This window comes from Oculina patagonica, chromosome 7, assembly GCF_052425735.1.
Source record: "Oculina patagonica isolate OP01 chromosome 7, crgOcupat, whole genome shotgun sequence".
Classification (NCBI taxonomy): domain Eukaryota; kingdom Metazoa; phylum Cnidaria; class Anthozoa; order Scleractinia; family Oculinidae; genus Oculina; species Oculina patagonica.
Window position 1 is genome coordinate 6,278,249 of NC_135764.1, and position 20,209 is coordinate 6,298,457.

Here is a 20,209-nt window from a genome sequence, read left to right on the forward strand (position 1 = left end):
TATGAAAGGGTAGGGAAATCTGTTAAATATAAGTTAAATATTTCGAACAGACGCAGCTTTTGGCCGTATCGTCTTACGAAGTTGTATAAGCCCTGGGCTTATAACCGGAATTTCACGGTATTTACATTTGTGCTCGTACGAGCCACGGTAGGTCTAGCCTTATCTTTTTTCTTGCGGTTTCAAGCCGTCGTTTGTGGAAGCGTGTGAGGGCGTTCACGAACGCCTGTTTGGCTTTAATTTTAATGTCCGCAATTTCCTACTGCATTTTGAAAGAATTATTAAACAGTGAGACACCGAGACGTTTTCATCGATAGATTGCGTCAGTTGTCGAGACGAATCCTCTGCTTCATACTTCCGGTTACTAAAGGGTTCTCAGGAAAATTCAGCTGCGAAAAAGTTAACATTTGCTGAATCAAATTCAAATAATGCTCAGTCAAAAGCGGGGGCAATGTTAGGGACTGGTCAAAAAGTACAGGGGGGGGGGAGCAGAAGGGGGGTGCAGTTTTTGAGTCCTCGAAAAGGGGTGGGTTATGTAATTTTGAACTACGCGAATGTGTAAGGTTTTCGTCGGGACCAACGAAACTGTCCGTCATACCGGGATGTCCGTATTAAGCGGGTGCCGTAAAGCGGGGTTCCACTGTACTTTATTCTGTTAACGAGTACAGTTTTCGCGTGCGAGTTGCTCGGAGGTGAATACGAAAGGATATCCGGAGTTTGGGTAGCCAATCAGCACGCTAAAAACGCTATCCACTGTTTGAGTATATACTAATGAGTACTATTCCTAAGGCCTGGAAATGGGACCTTGAACAATTTTGCACCAGAAACAGACAATTGTGTGGACGAAAATTTACTAGCGCTGAAAAGAAGATTTAAAAATGCCTTTAATAGTTACAAACACACGTTAATCAAACCTCATTTGATCGAAACATTTATACGTTCGATTGACTAAGCGGGACATTGAAACCGGTTTCAACAGGTTTCTAAAGTTATGTGTGGTCTTGGCATTATAAACGAGAGTACCCAGGCGATGTTGGAGTTCGATTACATGTGCGACTATAATTCGTGTTACTAAAAACGATTTGAAACTGATCGAAAAAATCTAAAAGTTAAAATGATGTTGTAAAAACTTATAAGAAGTTAAATTTTCGAAAAGTCTCTGTTGCTTTCGTCAGATTTTTTTTTAAAATCAGCCTGAGTTTCAAATTGTTTTAATAAAATGATTAATTGTGATCGCCAGAATAACATCGACTAGACTTCGATTGAGTTTGATTAGTTTTTCGTTATGTTTGGTTCGATTGATTACGCGGGGGGTACTCTATGTCTTGCACGTTGAAAGTATTTTTTTTTTTTAACAGCAGCAATTTTCATTTCAACGTTGTTCATCAGTTATTCTATTTAACAATTAGACTACGAGCCCAAAAAATTCACCCTTAAAAGAGCAACGCGAGCGCGATTGTTTCTATGTTTTTGCGAGTGTTTTCTAGGTTTTTGTATGTGCGCGCGGAAAAAAATTTAGTGGAGAACAATAAAGACAATAGAGTGTTTCTGTCTCGGAACTATCGGTCTGATAGTTGCCCCTTGGAAATTTGATGTTCTTAAAACTAGAATATTATCCCTCGAAGCTTCGCTTATCGGCCTAGAGTGTCTGCAGATAACCTGAAATCGTGCCCTCCCTCCCTACTACTGATTCGAAAACGAAAAAAGAACGCCTGATCGCAGGTTAGGTCAGGTTTGTCTACAGACGAAAAAAACCAATTTAATGCATTTAGTGGGTTTCTTGTCTGGTTATGTTTATAAGCCCTCCCGGATATAACCCTCCCCCCCCCCCCCCGCTTATAAGCCCACCCAAAACTCCTTGTATAAGCGCAGGGCTTATAACCGGAATTTTACGGTATGAGCTTTTCGACTGCGTGGCGACCGCTATGACGATGTATGGATATCGATCAACACTCGACCGTGTGTCAGCAGAGCGTCGATAGAGTATCGACCGAGTATCGGCCGAGTGTCGACCGACTAGGAGGATACTATCGGCCGACACATGAGTCGGTCGACACTCGACCGACTATCGCCCGTTGTTGGTCGAGTGTCGATCTAGTATCGGTCGACATGGAGATCGAGTGGCGATCGACATGTCGATCGCGGGTCGATCGAGGTGTCGATCGCTAGTGTCGATCGACACTCGATCGGGGGTGCCGTAAGTACACATGATCCAAATATTTTGATCTGGCAGCGTGGCGGGTTTTTCGAACTTTTCGACCTTCACAGCGGTCAGTGAATTTGGTGACTAATTTTACCATTTCCGGGTGTCAGCGCCAAGGACGCTGAAGGCCTATACATCTTTGCAACTGTCTTGGCAACTTTCTTTTTTTTTTCAATGTTATTTAATACCAAGGATATGAGTCACCAGATACCCCAATCTTGGGCTGGGAGGGAGCTTTTTGCAACTTGTAAGGACTGCAGTAAACTTTCTTACGTCTGTGTGTCCGGCACAACGGCCAACATCCTTTAAATGTTTGAGTGCCCCAATTAATGCATAAGGATCAAATACATTAAGTGGACAGGATGCCAGCTGGCACAGCCTGGCAGACCATCAAGAGAGCCTTGTCAACCATAGATGTCTGGGCTGCCTGTGAAACCCCATCTACATGTACTTGCTCTCGAAGCTGCCTCACTTGATCCTAAGCAAAGAATAGAAGACGGTTTTCCGACAGTTACAAGCCTCACAGTACCTCTCTTTTGACTTGGTTTCAGTCCTTCGACCGTGAACAGATCTCCGTGGAATTCAAATGTGGACTTGACAAATTTGCATTTCTCCTTGTGTAGGGTTAAGTATTGGCTCTCCAACCGCTGTAATAAAGCAGCTAGGTTTTCATTATGGTCGTTCCAGTCGGTTCCCCCAACCATAATGCCATCCCTGTTGTTAACGACACTGGGAATCCCGGAAATAATCTAATTTTTCATCTATGGGCCAGGGTTCGCACAGTCTTGAAAAGTCCTTGAATTTTAAGGGGAGTCCTTGAAAAGTCCTTGAATTTCATTTTTCCTTGAAAAGTCCTTTAATTTGTGTGTAAGTCCTTGAAATGTCCTTGAATTTTCTTCCACTTTGAATGTAGTGGGGTAGAAAAAGGCGATTGTGGCGATTTCGCGAAGTCTTGTGTAACATTTTGCCATGCTTTCTCCTGCCTCCTGGGAAAGGTTTCCAAACTTGAATCTAGCATAATCTTTGTTTTTCAAGGAGAAAGTTCTTGTCCAACTTCCAAATGAGTAGAGAATAGGCATCCTCGGCCTCTTGTGGTTGTAACTCTGGAAGTGATTCTTCCAAATTGGCAATTTGTGGACCTCCGTAAATGATCAAGCCTTCCTTCAGTTAGTCCTAAGAATCGGAACTGTCGCTCGATATCTTTTTTTCCATTTCGCCCATCTCACGGCTGTGTTCATCGCGTCGTTTATGGTGAATGGACGGATGTTAAGTTGTCGATTTACAACTGGCAAAGGTTCTATCAACACATTCTGATCTGCATGGCTAGTTTTTCGAACTTTACCGGGACCTTCACAGCTGTCAGTGAATTTTGCGACTAAGTTTACACCATAAAAAATTATGTGGTCCTGGAGGTCATAAGTCATTGAGAGTTTGTTTCAGTATATTTGTTTTGCTTGGACGTGAAAATGGTCACAATCCAAAGCTGTTTACTCGACCGTGCCTGGGCTTTTGTTGTTTGGAAAATTACTTGACAACTGCACAAAGTTTTCTGTCTCTAGTATCAGGTTTTTCCAAAGATTTAGGGTGTACTTTGTTGAATCCGAAAGAATAACATGTTTCTTCATCCATGTTTGAACATTTCCTTGCAATACCTAAACTAGCAGAAAATAGGGTGCACTGCTGGCATTCAGCAGGAAAACTTGGAAAATTTAGTGGAATGCAACCAGTCTGTAATAAGATTCAAAACCGAGTGGAGCACATGGTTATTGAGCAATGACCCACAAGGGGTTATGGGTAAACAACGCTCCAAGTTTATTTTTTTCCTTAGTGGCCATTTGACCACCAACTGCTCAAGTTTGGTTGCCAGTGAAACATTTTAGTTGCTAAATTAAGCTCACGCTTTCAATTCTTCTTCTCGATTTTAGTCGCCAGGCTGGCGAGTTCGGTTTCAATGTAGTCGCCAGCTCCAAAATTTTAGTCGCCATGGCGACTAAAATGATCTTAACTTGGAGGGTTGGTAAATGTAACCCGCGTGACATGTAACATGCTTTCTTTTTTTTTTTTTTAAACAAAATCAATGTTGCTTTCTGATCACAAGAATACATAATAAAACAAGTAACGATAACAGGAACAAGGAAATAAAAATAAAACAACGAACAAAAATTAAAATGTCATTAATGTCCAAGACAGTTCCAAATGGTCTGATCATAAGGGTTCATTAATGTCCAAGGCCTTCTCCAACTTGACAGCAGCATCCAGTGTCACTGGCAGTAACACCCACACTTACAACAACGGGTAGTGTTCTTCACCTGCAATGAGAATTCTTTGTCAATGTTCAGTCAGAATAGCGGGCAGGTCGTCGAACGACTCGGCCACTACGAGTAACTGTTTGAGGTGCTGGTGGACTGGGTGACACAGGAGAAGCACAGGGGATTGGAGAGGGGGATGCAGGCGGTGGGGTGATGGGACAGGGCAATGAAGGCACTTCAGAACTTGACTCAGGTAGAACTGTTGGGGTCGAGGGAGGGGCATTTGAAGGCATCACTCACTCACTCACTGCCCATTGTGCCCACTGGCACGTAGGGCAGCATATATTTGAAGGCATAGACTGGCGTTATTCGGTGATGCTGTGAAAACTGCGGATGGAACATATGGTGGACGTTGGTTTAATGGGTTGGGTCGGAGCTTGTCAGGAAAGAGTGGAGCGGTATTGGTCTGATGTGGTGAGGCAATGGTACTTGGGGGAGGTTTAGCATAGACATAGCTTCTGGGTGGAAAGTCTGGAAGGGGTTGTCCTGCATGTTTGTCGTAAGCTTGAGGCCAGCCTCAAAGTCCAGAGCCTTATTGATTACTTGTTCGAAGGTTAAAGAAGCCAGGTTCTCTCGTGAGATTAGGTCGCTGCGAAACTGCTTGAAGGTGTCATTTAGCCCAATCACAAAAATGTCTCTCTGCAGCCTGTCGTCGACGGCTGAAGGGAAATTGCATTTGTAGTACTCTAGTCGCACTAAAGTATGCCACTGTTGAATGCTCATTCCGGGGTCCTGCTTTAAAATGCGAAGAAAATGATGAGTGCATTGGATGATGGGTTCCTCGCCAAGATAGTGGTTGGATAGTTTAGCTAACCGTTTGGCCGGATGTTGTTTATCTTCATCGGCGATTTGGAAGTCGATGGTTGTGGTAAGTACATCCCATTCGGCCTGAGGGAAAGCTCGTCGAAGAGCCGCCATAACTTTAGGTCGTTTCGCTGGTATCCAGTAGTCGTCGCTCTCCACAGCCTTAGCAGGGTTGATGTAGTCCTCCATGATACAATAATCTCTAAAGTTTGCAATGAAGAATTTGAAAGCTCAACGACGATCCTCTGAGCTGGCGTCAAACACAGGTCGATCTTTGCCCATGATGACGGAGGGGAAAAGAGTCCCAAACAACGATGAGTCGATCGATGAGCGGTGAGAAGAGAAGATAAGTAAGTTCGGAAAATAGTCCAAACCGCGATGAGTCGATCGATGGGAGAGAGACGGCGAGTTCGAAGCGTTCTGATAGAACGAGTCTGGATGCAATCAGTCACGAGAGACCAGGCTGAATTGTTGAAGCTTTCGGTTCTTCACTTCTGACACCATGTAATAAGATTCAAGAAGTCGTCAGACATTTCATAAACGTATATGAATTATTTAATGTTCATCAAGATGGCTGAACCGAGTTGAGCACATGGTTATTGAGCAATGACCCACAAGGGGTTATGGATAAATGTAACCCGCGTGACGCGTGACATGTAACAAGTCTAGTACTGCAGAATACAAAATGGCTAGCTAGGCTCCTGATCTGCTGTATTCTTCAAGGCATGGGGTAAATCATGATATTAATTTTTAACAACAAGAAAAGAAGGCAACTTTATACTTTCAAAGTTATTGACCTACCACATTTACTTGTTTTTTTGTTATTTTGTGGAAATGTGCCACTTGACAATACCAAAATATTAGAAAAGTCTACTTCAATTTGATTATAATGTGTATAAACCTACTTTATGTAAATTATATACAAAAACTTTAAAATAACAAAAAGAGTACATACTAAAAGTTGGACTCCTGGCTAATATACAAAATAGGGGCCTAATGGGTCCATGTGTTCTGCTGGTATAGTGTATCAACATTCCTTAAGTCTGTCTACAATCCTTTTCTTGGTGTTTCTGGTAACACAAGGTGATCAGTCATGCAAGCATTTGAAACCTTTAAATAATGGTCACAACCCTTGTGCATGCAGTCTGGTGATGCACAAAATGGGAAATGAATTACGGCTTGCCAGCTTACCTTGTAGAGCTGCCTCAGTTTTGATGCCCATGACATCCAGAATAAACTTGAAATCTTGGGCGAACATGACCGCTCCTTGGTGCCTGGAAAACGGGACCGTCTTCCTCAGAAATTTTAAAATTGTTGAACCCAAAGTTGGAAACATTTTTCCAGGGCTAGGATGGTGGTTGCCCATTTGCTGAAAAGTAAGCAAAAGGAAACTGGTGAGAGGAAAGCGTGCCATCAAATAACGAATGGTGAGGCATAATAAAGACCTTAAAATGACAAAGAGAAATGTTTGGCCCCCTTTGAAAACAGATTACAACACGTGACACACATAAACTGACCTTGTATGCCAGAGACAGATGCCCATATCACTTTGCATAAAAGCTTAATCAGAGTAAAACAGTTTTGATTGTATTTTTACAGAAGAATTAATAAACTGGTGTGCACTTAATACACATCTAAACATGAAACTGTAAAGAGTAATAACTTTCAAGAATCTGAAGACTACATTGCCTCATGTTTAAGTTTCGTCAGAATTAATTTAGCACGAAATTTTCAATCAGCCTCTTAGTTGCATCTGGTTATTGTGATGTTTCAACTCTTCTTGTCAAGTGAAAGTGTCTGTTTAATTTGGGACTGATGTTGTACTTAGTTTTTTTTAACTATATTGTAATGCGCAATTGAAAATTTTTAAATTGATAATTGCGCAATATAAGTAAATTATTTATTATTATTATTATTATTATTATTATTGAACTTTCAGTGTGCGATGTTTTACAGTGTTGATAAAGATTGAAATATTTGGTGAGTTGTTGTTAAGTTAACAGACAGGCCACATACACAGGAAAAAATTGTTTTTTCCCAAGCTGGGTTTACTTTGGCACTAACTAGGGTCCAACTTGGGTCCACATTGGGTGTTTAAACAATTCCCAAATTTAAATCCACTTTGGGTAATGGGAACCACTTCCCAACATGTACCCAAAGTGGGATGAAATAGGGATTTCTAATTTTCCCAATGTAAACCCCAATTTTACCCAAACACTGGGTTAACCTTGGGTTTTAGTAGTCCTTAGTTTACCCAAATTTGTCCCAAGGTAAGTACACTATATTGGGTTTAACTTTGTCCAACATGGGCACAACGTCAACCACAAATTGGGTTATTCTTGGGTTTTTGTAGGCCTCAGTTCACCCCAAACTTGTCACAAAGTAAGCACACTTTATTGGGTTTCAATTGTGGTAACTTTTTTCCAACATGAGCACCAAGTCAACCCAAAAGTACTATAAGTCATATACTGGGTTAACACAGGTCAAAAACACACTTTCCAAGAAATGTAACTTTTAATTACTTCCATTTGTTGAGCTATTCCATTCTATTCCAATTACCATATAAGATATTGCCAGCTTGCTACTTAAATGATACAGAATTACTTGTCCTTATACTTTCAAACTTATTGTTGATTTATTACTAACGATTAACTAAAAGCAGGTACATTTTTCTTCCTATTCCTAATAGAAGGCTGAAATTAGGGAAATAAAAGGACCATCTACAAAGCTGAATAAAATTAGCATTTGGAAAGAAACACTTGTTATTGTGATATATTTCATGTGTAAACTGAACAAGGGAAGGTCAAAACTCAATGATACAAACATGTTCCCTGTGAAAGACATCCCTGACTATCTTTTTCAAACCCTTGTGTATTAATCCCAGTAGGCAAACATTTGTATTATTTTCTGATATATAGAGAGCACTTGAAAAATCTTTCCTGAAGGACAAAATCAAAACTCAACAATACAAACATCAAGTTCCCAAACAGTTACATTATTCTGTGATAATATCAGAGCGCTTGAGATTTAACAAGGTTGCCCCAGCCTTTATATTGACAAGTCCATGATTAACAAGCTTAACTGCAACTGCTTTAAAAAGGGCATCTCCTTGCAGTTGTTTTTCTAAAGACACTTTTCCTCCAAGCTCTTTAATTATCTGATACAAATATTCTCTGCTTATATCTTCTACAGCTGCTTCACCAGAGTAGGTCAAAAGCAATAATTTGGCACTTTTGGTACTTAAGTTTATAGCTGACACCTCCTGATCAGTCTTAAGATCTGAATAACTAGACTGACTTGAATCATTTTTGTTTTGTTTTTTTCCTGTGACATTTTTTTCCTTTGTTTTTTTTTTTTGGCTTTTTTTTAGCACTGGTTGTGATTCATCAGGTCCATCAGATTTTTCACTGCTGGAATTAAGTATTTCAGTGTCCCCACTTTCATTACTACCATCATTACTGATACAATCATTGCCTTCTTTGACCTCATCATGCAAAGCTGAATAAAATTAGCATTTGGAAAGAAACACTTGTTATTGTGATATATTTCATGTGTAAACTGAACAAGGGAAGGTCAAAACTCAATGATACAAACATGTTCCCTGTGAAAGACATCCATGACTATCTTTTTCAAACCTTATGTATGACATTCATTAATCCCAGTAGGCAAACATTTGTATTATTTTCTGATATAAAGAGAGCACTTCAAGAATCTTTCCTGAAGGACAAAATCAAAACTTAACAATGCAAACATTAAGTTCCCAATCAGTTACATTATTTTGTGATAATATCAGAGCGCTTGAGATTTGTCAAGGTTGCCCCAGCCTTGATACTGACAAGTCCATGATTAACAAGCTTAACCGCAACTGCTTTAAAAAGGGCATCTCCTTGCAGTTGTTTTGCTAAAGACACTTTTCCTCCAAGCTCTTTAATTATCTGATACAAATATTCTCTGCTTATATCTTCTACAGCTGCTTCACCAGAGTAGCTCAAAAGCAATACTTTAGCACTTTTGGCACTTAAGTTAATTGCTGACACCTCCTGATCAGCCTTAAGATTTGAATTACTAGACTGACTTGAATCATTTTTGTTTTGTTTTTTTCCTGTGACATTTTTTTTCTTTATCTTTTTGGCTTTTTTTAGTGCTGGCTGTGATTCGTCAGGTCCATCATGATCAGAGTTTTCACTGAGTGAATTAAGTATTTCAGTGTCCCCACTTTCATCACTACCCTCATTACTATCATTGCTTTCTTTATTTTTGTTGACCTCATCATTATCATACACTGACATCGTCGGCAGTGGAGGCTTTCCTTTGTCGTCTTTGAGTGACATCCTTTTGTCAGGCTGCAAAATATGGAATTTATCTGTTCAGAATCTTAGTAACTGAAATGCAGTTACATCAAATTCTCCAAATAAATTGAAGACACACCAAAAGTATTTACTGCAGACATTTCTTTGAAGCAACTATTATAAATAATGGTAATAGGACTGAGTGGAGTCCAATTCAGTCTGTAATCATACGAGTGATTAACAAAATCGGACGACCGCGAAGCGGGAGTCCGATTTGTTTAATCACGAGTATGATTACAGACAGAATTGGACGACACGAAGTCCTGTTACCAATTAATCAAAACTATAACAAAATTTGAGAAAGAAACTAACCTTCGGTTGAATAGTTAAACGTCTTTATGAATACTGAAAAACATTCTACACAACAAAATGCACAACAACAGCGCGCGCAAAATGATGCGTACTGTCCAATTACACAGGCATGACGCGTAAACTGTCCTATTACACTGTCCAATTACAAGCATGACGCGTACACTGTCCTATTAGTGCTCAAATCGGGCTGCTGATAACCAATCACGTTCGAGAATTTTGTTATAGTTTTGATTTATATATAAAAAACATTTTTTTTGAAAAAGTTGCATGTTTTCACTGACAGACTAAAGCAAAATTGAAATAATAATAGCACATGCAGTTGCATTTATAAAAATTTTCTAACTATGTAATAAAATTAGTCTCACCAGGTCATAATCAATCTTTTCGCGCTTTCTCAATCTTCTCCTTTCATTAAACACACTTTGAATGTGCTTTCTGATGCCCTCAACACCAAATTGTATTTCAGGAATTGAACATTCTTCTTTCAGGCTTTCAGCCAACTCATCCAGCTTGTTTTTATTTTCAGCAGTTCTAAAGTTAGGGAATTCATTCCCTGGCCAAACTTTAACGGCAGCTTTCTGTATTTGACTTCTCCTTAGAAAAAGAAAAGAAAAACGTAAGCTCATCACTCTTAAGCAATTTTATTCTTCGCTTTAAATTTCAGTACAAACTAGACAACATTCCACGTCTATTTACCTTGTTGTCGGGTTGGAAAGTAAAGGCGAGTCAAAATTTTATAATGATGCTATTGAAATAAATTTGTTTACATCTATTTAGACACAAACAGCTGCAAGCGCTACCTTCCTATTCTTAGAAAGGAAAGTGACACAACTTCACAAGGAGATACAACATGCTCGTGCATGTGCATTAATTCACTCTACATATGGAAGAATACTTTTGACATTGAGCAAAATTGTGAGTTGTTAACTAAGCTTTTATTTCAAAATAAATATGACAATGAAATAAACACATGATATTTGTAATCCCAGGAATAAATGTGACATACTTTGCCTTGTACAGCATTTCCATTTCCTTTTGCACCAGTCAAAGTGAACCCCGACCCCCCCCCCCCCCACCCCGGGATATAGGTGGGGATTGGTTCTGAATAGCGTACAAAAAGTGACAAATGCCCCACCATGTGGAGAAACATTTTGTGGAAAATAGCAGTAAATGCCCCACCCCCTGGGGCAACTAAAGATGTTGCTTTATATAAATTTTCCTTTGCAAAATTTCACAAAGCAGCAGAATTCACAATTTAATATGCCAGTTTGCTGTGAGCTTGAGAGCACTATTCACAATAATATTGTTACAGTTATGATAGCCTAGGGCAGGCACAGTTCATTTCACATACAATGTATAAAACTGCTTTCTTCTGCTATACCAATACCTAATGTTTGCATTGGTGGCAGTACCAAGAACCACCGGGAACACTCTCTTCAGATAGACCAACACAATTGACATGGAACCAAAAAATTGGACAATTTTCTCCATCACAGGATATCATCAACCCATGTTCACCTTCGCCACAGAGGCAATATGCATCCGCTTGGACTGCTGTAGGACAGAGGGAAAAAAATTACGAGGAAATCAACAAGTTGTCCTGTTTAATGTCTAAAAGAAGGACAAAATATGAACATTCAAAAATACCTTTCTTTCCTGACTTTGACTTTCTTTTTGCTGCTGCTCGTTGTGCTCCCTCCACCCTATTCTTGTGCACCTGATCAAGATGTTCCAGCCACATTCGCACATCATCCATTGGAAGCAATGTTTTCTTTGCTAGGTCAGTTATTGTCTCTTTGTTTCGCTGCATCTTCTTTGCAAGAAGCATCTTGTGGGCATCTGCAATAATTCTTGAGGGGGCCGGGCTTGACCATCATCCCTTCTCTACCATGCTTTCTGTAATGTGCCAGATGATCATCAGGTGGCAGGAAATGGCCCGCACATGTCCCCTTACACTTACTGCAGTCCGCACCCCAAGGGCGATTAGGATCTGGGATTGGGATAGGAAAGTACTCCAGTGATGGGCCGTTTGGAAACAACTTTAACTCCAGCTTGTCCTCACCTGCCTGGCATTTCACATGAGCACAGCTCTTTTGAAAGCATGGAAGTAACATAAACACATACTGCGCACGAAGATTCTTCACCATATGACGACTGCGTACATCCCATAACTCTTCAAAGTAGGCATAGAGTGTTGGCTCACGTTCTTTTAGGGACTTTTTTTCCTTTTTTGTGCCTCTTAGAAAGGTTAAGAGATTCGGCCGCCTGTCCTTGGCATGCTTTGCAAATTCTTCAGAAGATCCTTTAAATAAATGTATTGTTCCATTTCCACAGGGTGCTCCATTTACCCTATTAATATAAACGTCGATAGCAAGATTTAGGTTTTTCTCTAACTGTTCATTGCTGTCGCAAGCACCCCCAATAGTAGAGGGTATAAAAAGATTGGAATGTCCCTTGGCTAAGCATCCATTTAGAAGTTCAACTTTGTTCAAATATGATCCTCCAGAGTGTCGGGTAGTGACCACCAGACATTCTGTCGCTTTGCTAAGATGCCTTTCTGTCCACATGAATTGAACTTCTATATGAGATGGTCCTTCATCTGCACCTCCATCCACTCTAATAAATTCAACCTGTTTACCAAAGAGATCTTTAAAGTCAGAACTTTCCTCCAGCGTACGCAAATCCGCCATGTGCTGTGCAGGGGATTTTTCATGCAAGTGATGAGCTTTGACAAATCCGCAACATACTTCAGGTGTTGTCTCAGTTTCCAGAAACATATAAGAAGATACTTGGAGTGTTGATGAATATTTGTTCATGTAATCGGCTCTAGTGGTCACCTCCACATCATCAGAAAGTGAAAGTGCAGAATGCTGGCGATGTGTGTAGGTGGTATCTAACCTAAATCCAGCAGCATCATCTCTATTAAGAATCGAGGAGGCTGTGCCATCTTTCTTCTGTAATTTATCCAGATTACTATACATTGCAGTGCTGTAATGGGCATCTGGATTTAGCTTTATTGAGAAGCCTTTCCTGGCACGACGGCAAGTCACCTTAGCAACCCCTTGGTACCTTTTTGCACTGATCCGTCTCTTGTTTCTTGCTACGCACAACTGGACAATAGTGGCATGCGAAAATTTTGTTTGATACTTTTTCTCAAGGTGTTCCTTGATACGTTTGTATGTCACTTTAAGACCGCTGTTTTCCTGATTTTTACCATAGGAAAAAGTCAAAACGCCAGTCCTGCGCCACGCATCGGCTCCTACTTTTTGTTCCCTGACGTAATCTTCAATATCCTTCCCAATATTGGGATATTTTTGTATGACTTTGGATACTCTCTTGGTAACTCTTCGCTTCAGTAGGCCTGCTTTTGCAATGGTTTTAGAGGCATTAATCCGCGCTCGTCGTTTAAGAATCTTCCACTGCTTTGCCACCATTTCTTTTGCTTGCTTGCTTGCTATGTCATCTATACCAACCCAATCATCAGGATTATCACTTTCAGAGTCACTTACAATGTCACTGTTTTCTTCTATAATCATAACTCGCCTTCTCTCTCGCTTGAGAAACGCCTGCCTTGACTGTTCAATCAAACGTTCCTCGTTTCTTTCAAGGTCACTAGAAGCCAAATAATTTGCAAAATCAAGTAACACCTCATTCAAGGCCTCTGGTGTGAATTCTCGTAACAGCATCCTAAGTTCTTCAACAAATGAGAACCAGTTTAGTTCATTAGATCGCAACATAAACAACATATGCTCCATTGATGGAGTAGGGTTGACTATCATGCCATCTTCCTTCTGTTTACTCATAGCATCTGGGTCAATCGTACCATTTAAATCCCTCTGGGTTGAACACTCTGTACCTTTCGTCACCTGGTTTCCATTTCCTAACACACAACCACTATCAATGCAGGACGATATAGCTATCGAGCTGTCACTAGTGCAAGCATCAGAATCAGGTCTTTCTTGCCCACTATTTTTGTTCCTTTCGAAATTAACATTTGGGTCATGAACTTCTGTTTCAGTGTCACATACATCACTATCAGAAACCCCCTCTTCTAAACTTTCATCTGCAGACACGTCACTTTCAGAGACCAACTGGTCAAAATCACTGTCCTCTGAGTCACTATCGCTATCCTCTGAATCATCAGGTAACTCATAACCCAGACTTTTGACAGTGGCTTTGTTTTTTACACTAGCTAACTTCATAACAGCATCTCGAATGGCTTGTGTTTGCTCTACAGCTTTTTATGATCATATTCTCCTTGCTGTGAAGGTCATTGAAACCATATTCTGTTTTGGCTTTCTTGGCTGACAGGCCTTGACTTTTGCAAACAGAGTATTTAATCAGACATCGGTCAGACTCACTTGTTGCTAGCTGACACAACAGGTCCAATGCTTCTTTGGTAAGGCCTTTTTCCTTTCTTTTCATGGTTTCTGACGAAAATACCATTTGGCACACTTGATAGAAGGCATCGTAATCGACCATTGCACGAATCTCGGACACATACAGTCTTTGTGACCCAGGTCCACTAATTTCAAGCTTAAAAATGGCCACAGGCAGTTGCATAAGCTTTCTAACAGCCTTGTCTGACTGATACTGAAGAGTTGGGAACACTTCACGGTATAACGAAGACAGTTCACAAATACCCTCACTACAAATTCTTTCAGACAGACAAATTAAAGGATGGCACCGGGAGCACTCCTCTGGTGTAGTATCTCTGTGGTGCAACTTGCAATACAACTTCCGAACAACAACAAACTCATTTAATGTTAAGTCATTGACAGAGGACAAGTAAACTTTAGACCCGCTGTAAACTCCCTTGCTCAGATTGGCATTAACATGAAACAAATATCGCTCATACAACTGTTTACATTTTAACAACAATGCATCAGGTTCACTGCTATTGCAAGACAAGTTCCCAGTGTTCCTTTGCAGTAAACACATGTCTGGCAAACTTGTCCTCAAAGTCATAAAAAATGGTTCCCACTCACTGATTCTGTGTCACATGTCATAGTTTCGCTAACACTTCTTTCTCTTGTTTCATCATTACCAGGTGCACTGTTGTTCCTTGTGGTCGTCTCCACCTCAGCAGTGATGATCATATTGTCTTTCTCAGATTCGGTATTCTCTGCAGCACCACATTTCTCACCAGATTTGCTGCAATCTTTGGTTTCATTGCTCTTACTGTGAACAGGCTTGATCCCACTTTTAAACAGACTGAGCTGGATCCCACTTTTAGTTTGAACATTGTGAGTTTTTCCTTGAGTCTCTTTCTTGTCCTTACTGTCCTTGCCCATGTGGTACCGTTTAGACCTGGCTTCCTTTTCTTGCAGCTTTGTTAGCTCCTCTTCAAGGGCGCGTTTTTCTTTTCGTTTAGAAGCAATCTGTTCCTCCAAGCTGGCCGCTTGAGCATACTTGTTCAGGTTATGCTGTTTGTACCTCTCTTTTTCCAAAAGAGCCATAGTCGTATTCATGCTATTTATGTCTTCTGAAAGGTCTTGAATTCTCTTGTGGCGAAACTCAGCAGAAAGCTTGATTTTCTTAGTATCTTCGCCAGCTTGCTCCTTTACAGCACCAAATGCCTTTGATCTACTTCTTTTCTTCTTATAGGCGTATCCTTTCTCATCAACTTTAGCTCTTGAAAGGTTTAGAAGCTCGCCCTTATTATTCATCAACCTTGGATTTTCCAAACAAAGTTCATACGCTGCCTTGTTAATGGCTTCTTGGTAATTTGTCAGTGTACCTTGATTCCCTTTATGGTAGATTCTGCTCTTTTCAAGTACCTCATTCCTCGGTAATTGCACTGAAACAGTTTTTCGTTCATTACTTGTAGATTCAACCTAAACCGAAAAGAAACAGTGCAAGTTTTGGAACCTGATTAATATACTGTCTGAGGACATCTCTTCTGCAGTTGAATGTCACTCAACAGTCATAAGGAAACTTTATATGCTTATTTCCATCATCATCATCATCATCATCATCATCATCATCATCATCATCATCATCATCAACAACAACAACAACAACAACATTATCAAGATTTACATTATCATAATTCAAGAGGAACAGTAACAAAAAAAGGGAAAACATGTAAAATTCATGTACTTACAACAAGTTCTGGGCCTGTGTGGCCATCAGCTGTAATGGTCAGCTGTTTTGAACGATGAACAATTACTGACTGGGAATCATCCTGTTTCAAAAAAAGATGCAAACATGTATTTGAGGGAGGGTTAAAAAAAATATTTAGTGCAAAATAAAGTGATTTTTTTTAGATTTTTGGTTTTCATTATAGAAGGCTGTATTGATGTTTTGATGTTTGCCCAGAAGTCTCTGAAATGCAAATTCTGAACAGTTTTTATATCTTTGAATTTCCAAACAAACATTGGAGTTTCCCGCCATGTTGCCCTGGTTACACATGATGCACTTAATACTGTAATAAACTGGTCTATTTCAGAACAAAAAAAAAAAGACCATAGCCCTTTCTACAGCACCAATAATATTGTAGTATTGCTTTAATAATACTTTGCCATTAATTAGTTGAAAGGCTTTTAAAAACAAATAACCAACCTTTTTCTTTTCTTTATCAGTGTTTGACGAAGAAATCTAAAAAAAAAAGATTGCAGAAAATGAGATGTCAAAATAGAATTGCATTTGACTAGCAATGGTCAAAAGCATGCACACATCCTGTGTTTCAACAAAATACTCAATATACACACCTTTTTAACATGTCACAGTATTAACATATTTTGTTCAATATCTTATATTTAATAGCATCCACAGCAAAACATACCGATTTTTGTCAAAAAGCTCCGCATACTCTCGCACGTAGTCTTCTTTGATGCCTGCATCACGGAGGAAGGTTTTCCACCTATGAACAATACAAACCGGGCGATCAACGAGCAAATTTACTGGTGTTTAAGGACCAGCAAAACAAACATTTATCCGCTACCTGAATATCTAAGTGTTGACATTTCTAAAGCCATACTGTAAATCAATGGATGTATTCATTTGAATGACAATAGAAAGGATTTACATACGTACCACGTCAGAGTGCTTTCCGCAGCCATCTTGGATTGCACATGCAGTAATATACCCAGAGATCTTTGCAAGAACAATGGCCGCCATCTTGGATTGCCCAGAGATCTTTGCAGGAAGAATGGCCGCCATCTTGGATTTACGTGTGCACGATTCAAACGAATCCCCTACCAATGCCCCACATTCCTGCGGACAGGAACCACAAAACGCGCGAATCCCCCACCTACTTGGGACTCAAAGAGCTGCCAATAAGGTAATAAATCCCCACCAAAGCCCCACATATCCCGGGGTGGGGGGGGTCGGGGTTTACTTTGACTGGTGCATTTCCAAATGTAGCCAAGTCTGTCATGGACGGTTTGGAACGAACGGAACTATCCGAACGAACGGATGAAGGAGTGTAGCACCTCTTAAGATGTGCTGGCAAAAGAATCTCCACCTCGTTTTTGAATTTTACAATCTTTCCAAAAGTTGTTAATCCAAGTTTTGAAAAAATTGCGTCTTCATCATCTTTTTTGCTAAGCCGTATCATACTTTTACCATCTATGTCTTCGTCTGCAAAACAAATAAGTGGAAATCAATTTTAAGGCGATTTCCACGGCGGACAAAAAGTTCAGCATGTTTAAATTAACATCCCTCTTGTAAAAGAGGAAGATATCAGGTTTTAGAAAGGAAGAGTTTTCTTTGCAAAAGGAAATTTGTTCAAGCAGTCCAAACAAAACAAAAAGGCGGGAAATTGAAGGCACGGGAAAACCGAATTACACAGTACCTTTGAATTTAAGAGCGATTGCCTCTGTAAAGGTCTGACCAATAAAACAATACACGTCTTCGCCGTCCCACGAATCGAGTGGTTTTGCATCGGCAGGGTCTGCAGGTCCAGTAACTTTTGGTGAAAGGCTCACCCTTCGATCTTTTGCCGCCATTTTCTCCACGAAGCGTTGTGCTTCTAAAAGCTTAGTGACCATGCGCTGACTAAATTCGGTACCAGACTCCTCTCGGTCTAAGTTGAAAAATGGTGGCAAAGATGGCGGAAGTAGGTGGAAGAAAAAGAACTTTCGCTGATGCATTTGAATTAGTGGTTTGGGATCGGCAAGATATTTTCGCTTGCAGTTGCTCGGAAAAGTCTTATCGACACGTTCACTGTCCTTGTGAAGAGTGTGGTGGAAAGGCTACCTCGAGAAAAGTCGAAATCGAGCACTGGAAGCGCAATCAGCTTTTGAGGTCAAATTCACGTGAGAACTCAAGCTTCCACGAAAGCAACATGGAAATTGATTCCGTGGGTGCTACTGAAGACAGCAATGCAATCTTCCATTCCAATGATGAAGAACTAAGAGCTGAGGATTTCAAAACTCTCGAACCCGAAGACAGCGCTATTAATTCTTCAGAAAATGAAGATGAAATTCCATCAAATCGATTGGAGAAGACAGTGGTCAAAGCAGTTCTTAAAGCGTTGCAGCTAACTGAAAATACTAAATCTTCACATCACAGTTTTGAAGATATACTTAATTTTGGCAAAGAGTTATTCTGCGAGGGCCTTGGGGAAGAATGTGATATGGACATTGTCAATGCTGTTTGGCCAAGTTCGTGGGAAGAGGCCCAGATCATACTTAAAAGGGCGGGATATGAGGATCCCAGGGAGTACTATATTTGCTTTTGTCGGAAGAAAGCAAAGGGCAGAAAATCTGGTGGACAGAAACATGTTTACAGTGGAAAATGGGACATCATGGAGGGAAAAAAGCAAACTTGTAAACACTGTGGAAGAAAAGGCAAAATCAAGTACTACTATCTTGGACTAGAGACCAAAATAAAGCTTTGGTGTGATGACGTAGAAATGTGCCAGAAATTGATGGCTCATTGGGAGGAAAAGGTTGGAGAGAGAGCATTGTCAGGATTCAGTGGACAATGAAAGACATTTCTTAAACAAAGAAATTTGGGACGGAGATCGCTTTTCAGAGCTGTCTTGGTTCTGGAATCCAGATTCTCAGTGGATCTTACCGGCAAGATGCCCTGAGAACTTTTGTAATGGAGTAGTATCTTCTGATGACATCGAGGCTGCACCACAAGTGGAAGGAACAGAAGAAAAGTTGTTAAAAGTTAAAAGCTTTCTCAGTGTTTTGGCTAATGACCATTACTTTTCACTGCTCAAGGGTCAAGTCTCTCATGAAGTAATGGAGGATGGTGAAGTTCAGACAAAGTTTTGGAGTGGTTTTCATCTTGTTCAAAACCCGACTGAAACTATTTTTCTCAGACTAGACGAAATCAAGCGCAAAGTTATGCTATACCCAAACCATTTTGTTGTGTTGGACTATTCTCGCCCCACCACTCCTTGTACCCCAATTGTACCATGCTTTCCTGAAAAAGATGATGTGGTCAAAGTTCTTGGGGAAGGGGAAGAATGGTTTGGGCAAGTTACATCCGTCTCTGAAAGGAAAAAAACTTGCTAAAGTACAGCCATTGACAGTCAGTACACGATGGCCAGGCCGAAACTTATACATGAAAGAGCCCAGGCTAAGAATCTCAGCTGAAGTTGTGCACTGGGACAGTATACTTCAAGTAGCAAATGGCAGGTGGCACTCTGGAACCTGCTGGGAGTGGCTTTCCTGATGGGTAACACCTTGCATTGTCAGAAGGACTAAATTAATCATACCTAAGAAACTAAAAGGAAGGCAAGCATGACCCATAGTGAACAATGAAAATTTTGTGATTTTTAGCAGTGGGCAAGCAGACAGTTTTTGAAAACCAAGCACCAATTTGATAAGTTTGCTGTTTGTAACTGTAGATAAATTGCACTTGGTGATCTCAAAGTTGTTTTGCTTCAAAACTATCCAAAGTTTGGGATTTCCAATTCAACTTGTATAAACAAAGCTATCCCAATTATTCCACAGGATTGGGGTTATTTTGGGAAATTCTCTTTTCTAAATTTTGATGTGTTTTTGTTCAAAAATTTAAATACAATGTGCCCCCAAATACACCCCAAAATGAATAGTGGTTGGGGTGGATGATTCCCAGGTTTGACCCACACTGGGGTAAAGTAGTCCCACTGTTATTCACAACAACCCAAGTTAGCCCCATGCAATTTATTCCCACTATAAACCTGATTTTGGATCTATATTGGGAAATACTTGTTGGGAAATATGAACCTGACTTTTGTTAACAAATTAAATACCCAACTTTGCCCCTAAAAGAACCCAATGTCAGAAGTTGGG

The 20,209-nt window shown here is 40.2% G+C and overlaps 3 protein-coding genes across 4 annotated transcripts in view; 1 reads left to right on the top strand and 2 right to left on the bottom strand.

Moving 5' to 3' along the window:
- Positions 1 to 20,209, top strand: part of LOC144661419 (uncharacterized) — a 42,711-nt gene that overhangs the window by 5,330 nt on the left and 17,172 nt on the right. The gene's annotated exons all lie outside the window — the stretch shown is intronic.
- LOC144660874 (uncharacterized) lies at positions 9,087 to 11,003 on the bottom strand. The gene is made up of 3 exons (XM_078521603.1): positions 10,981 to 11,003; positions 10,340 to 10,568; positions 9,087 to 9,656 (listed from the first exon to the last, which is right to left on the bottom strand). The coding sequence occupies exons 1-3, from the start codon at positions 11,001 to 11,003 to the stop codon at positions 9,087 to 9,089; spliced, it is 822 nt and encodes a 273-aa protein (XP_078377729.1).
- On the bottom strand, positions 11,040 to 11,918 carry LOC144661430 (uncharacterized). Of its 2 annotated transcripts, none has more exons than XR_013572270.1 (2): positions 11,636 to 11,918; positions 11,040 to 11,528 (listed from the first exon to the last, which is right to left on the bottom strand). XR_013572270.1 is itself a non-coding variant. In XM_078522194.1 (2 exons), the coding sequence occupies exons 1-2, from the start codon at positions 11,800 to 11,802 to the stop codon at positions 11,362 to 11,364; spliced, it is 348 nt and encodes a 115-aa protein (XP_078378320.1). In that variant the 5' UTR covers positions 11,803 to 11,918; the 3' UTR covers positions 11,040 to 11,361. The 2 variants fall into 2 exon arrangements, 1 of the variants encoding a protein (XP_078378320.1); XM_078522194.1 differs by having other exon boundaries at positions 11,622 to 11,918.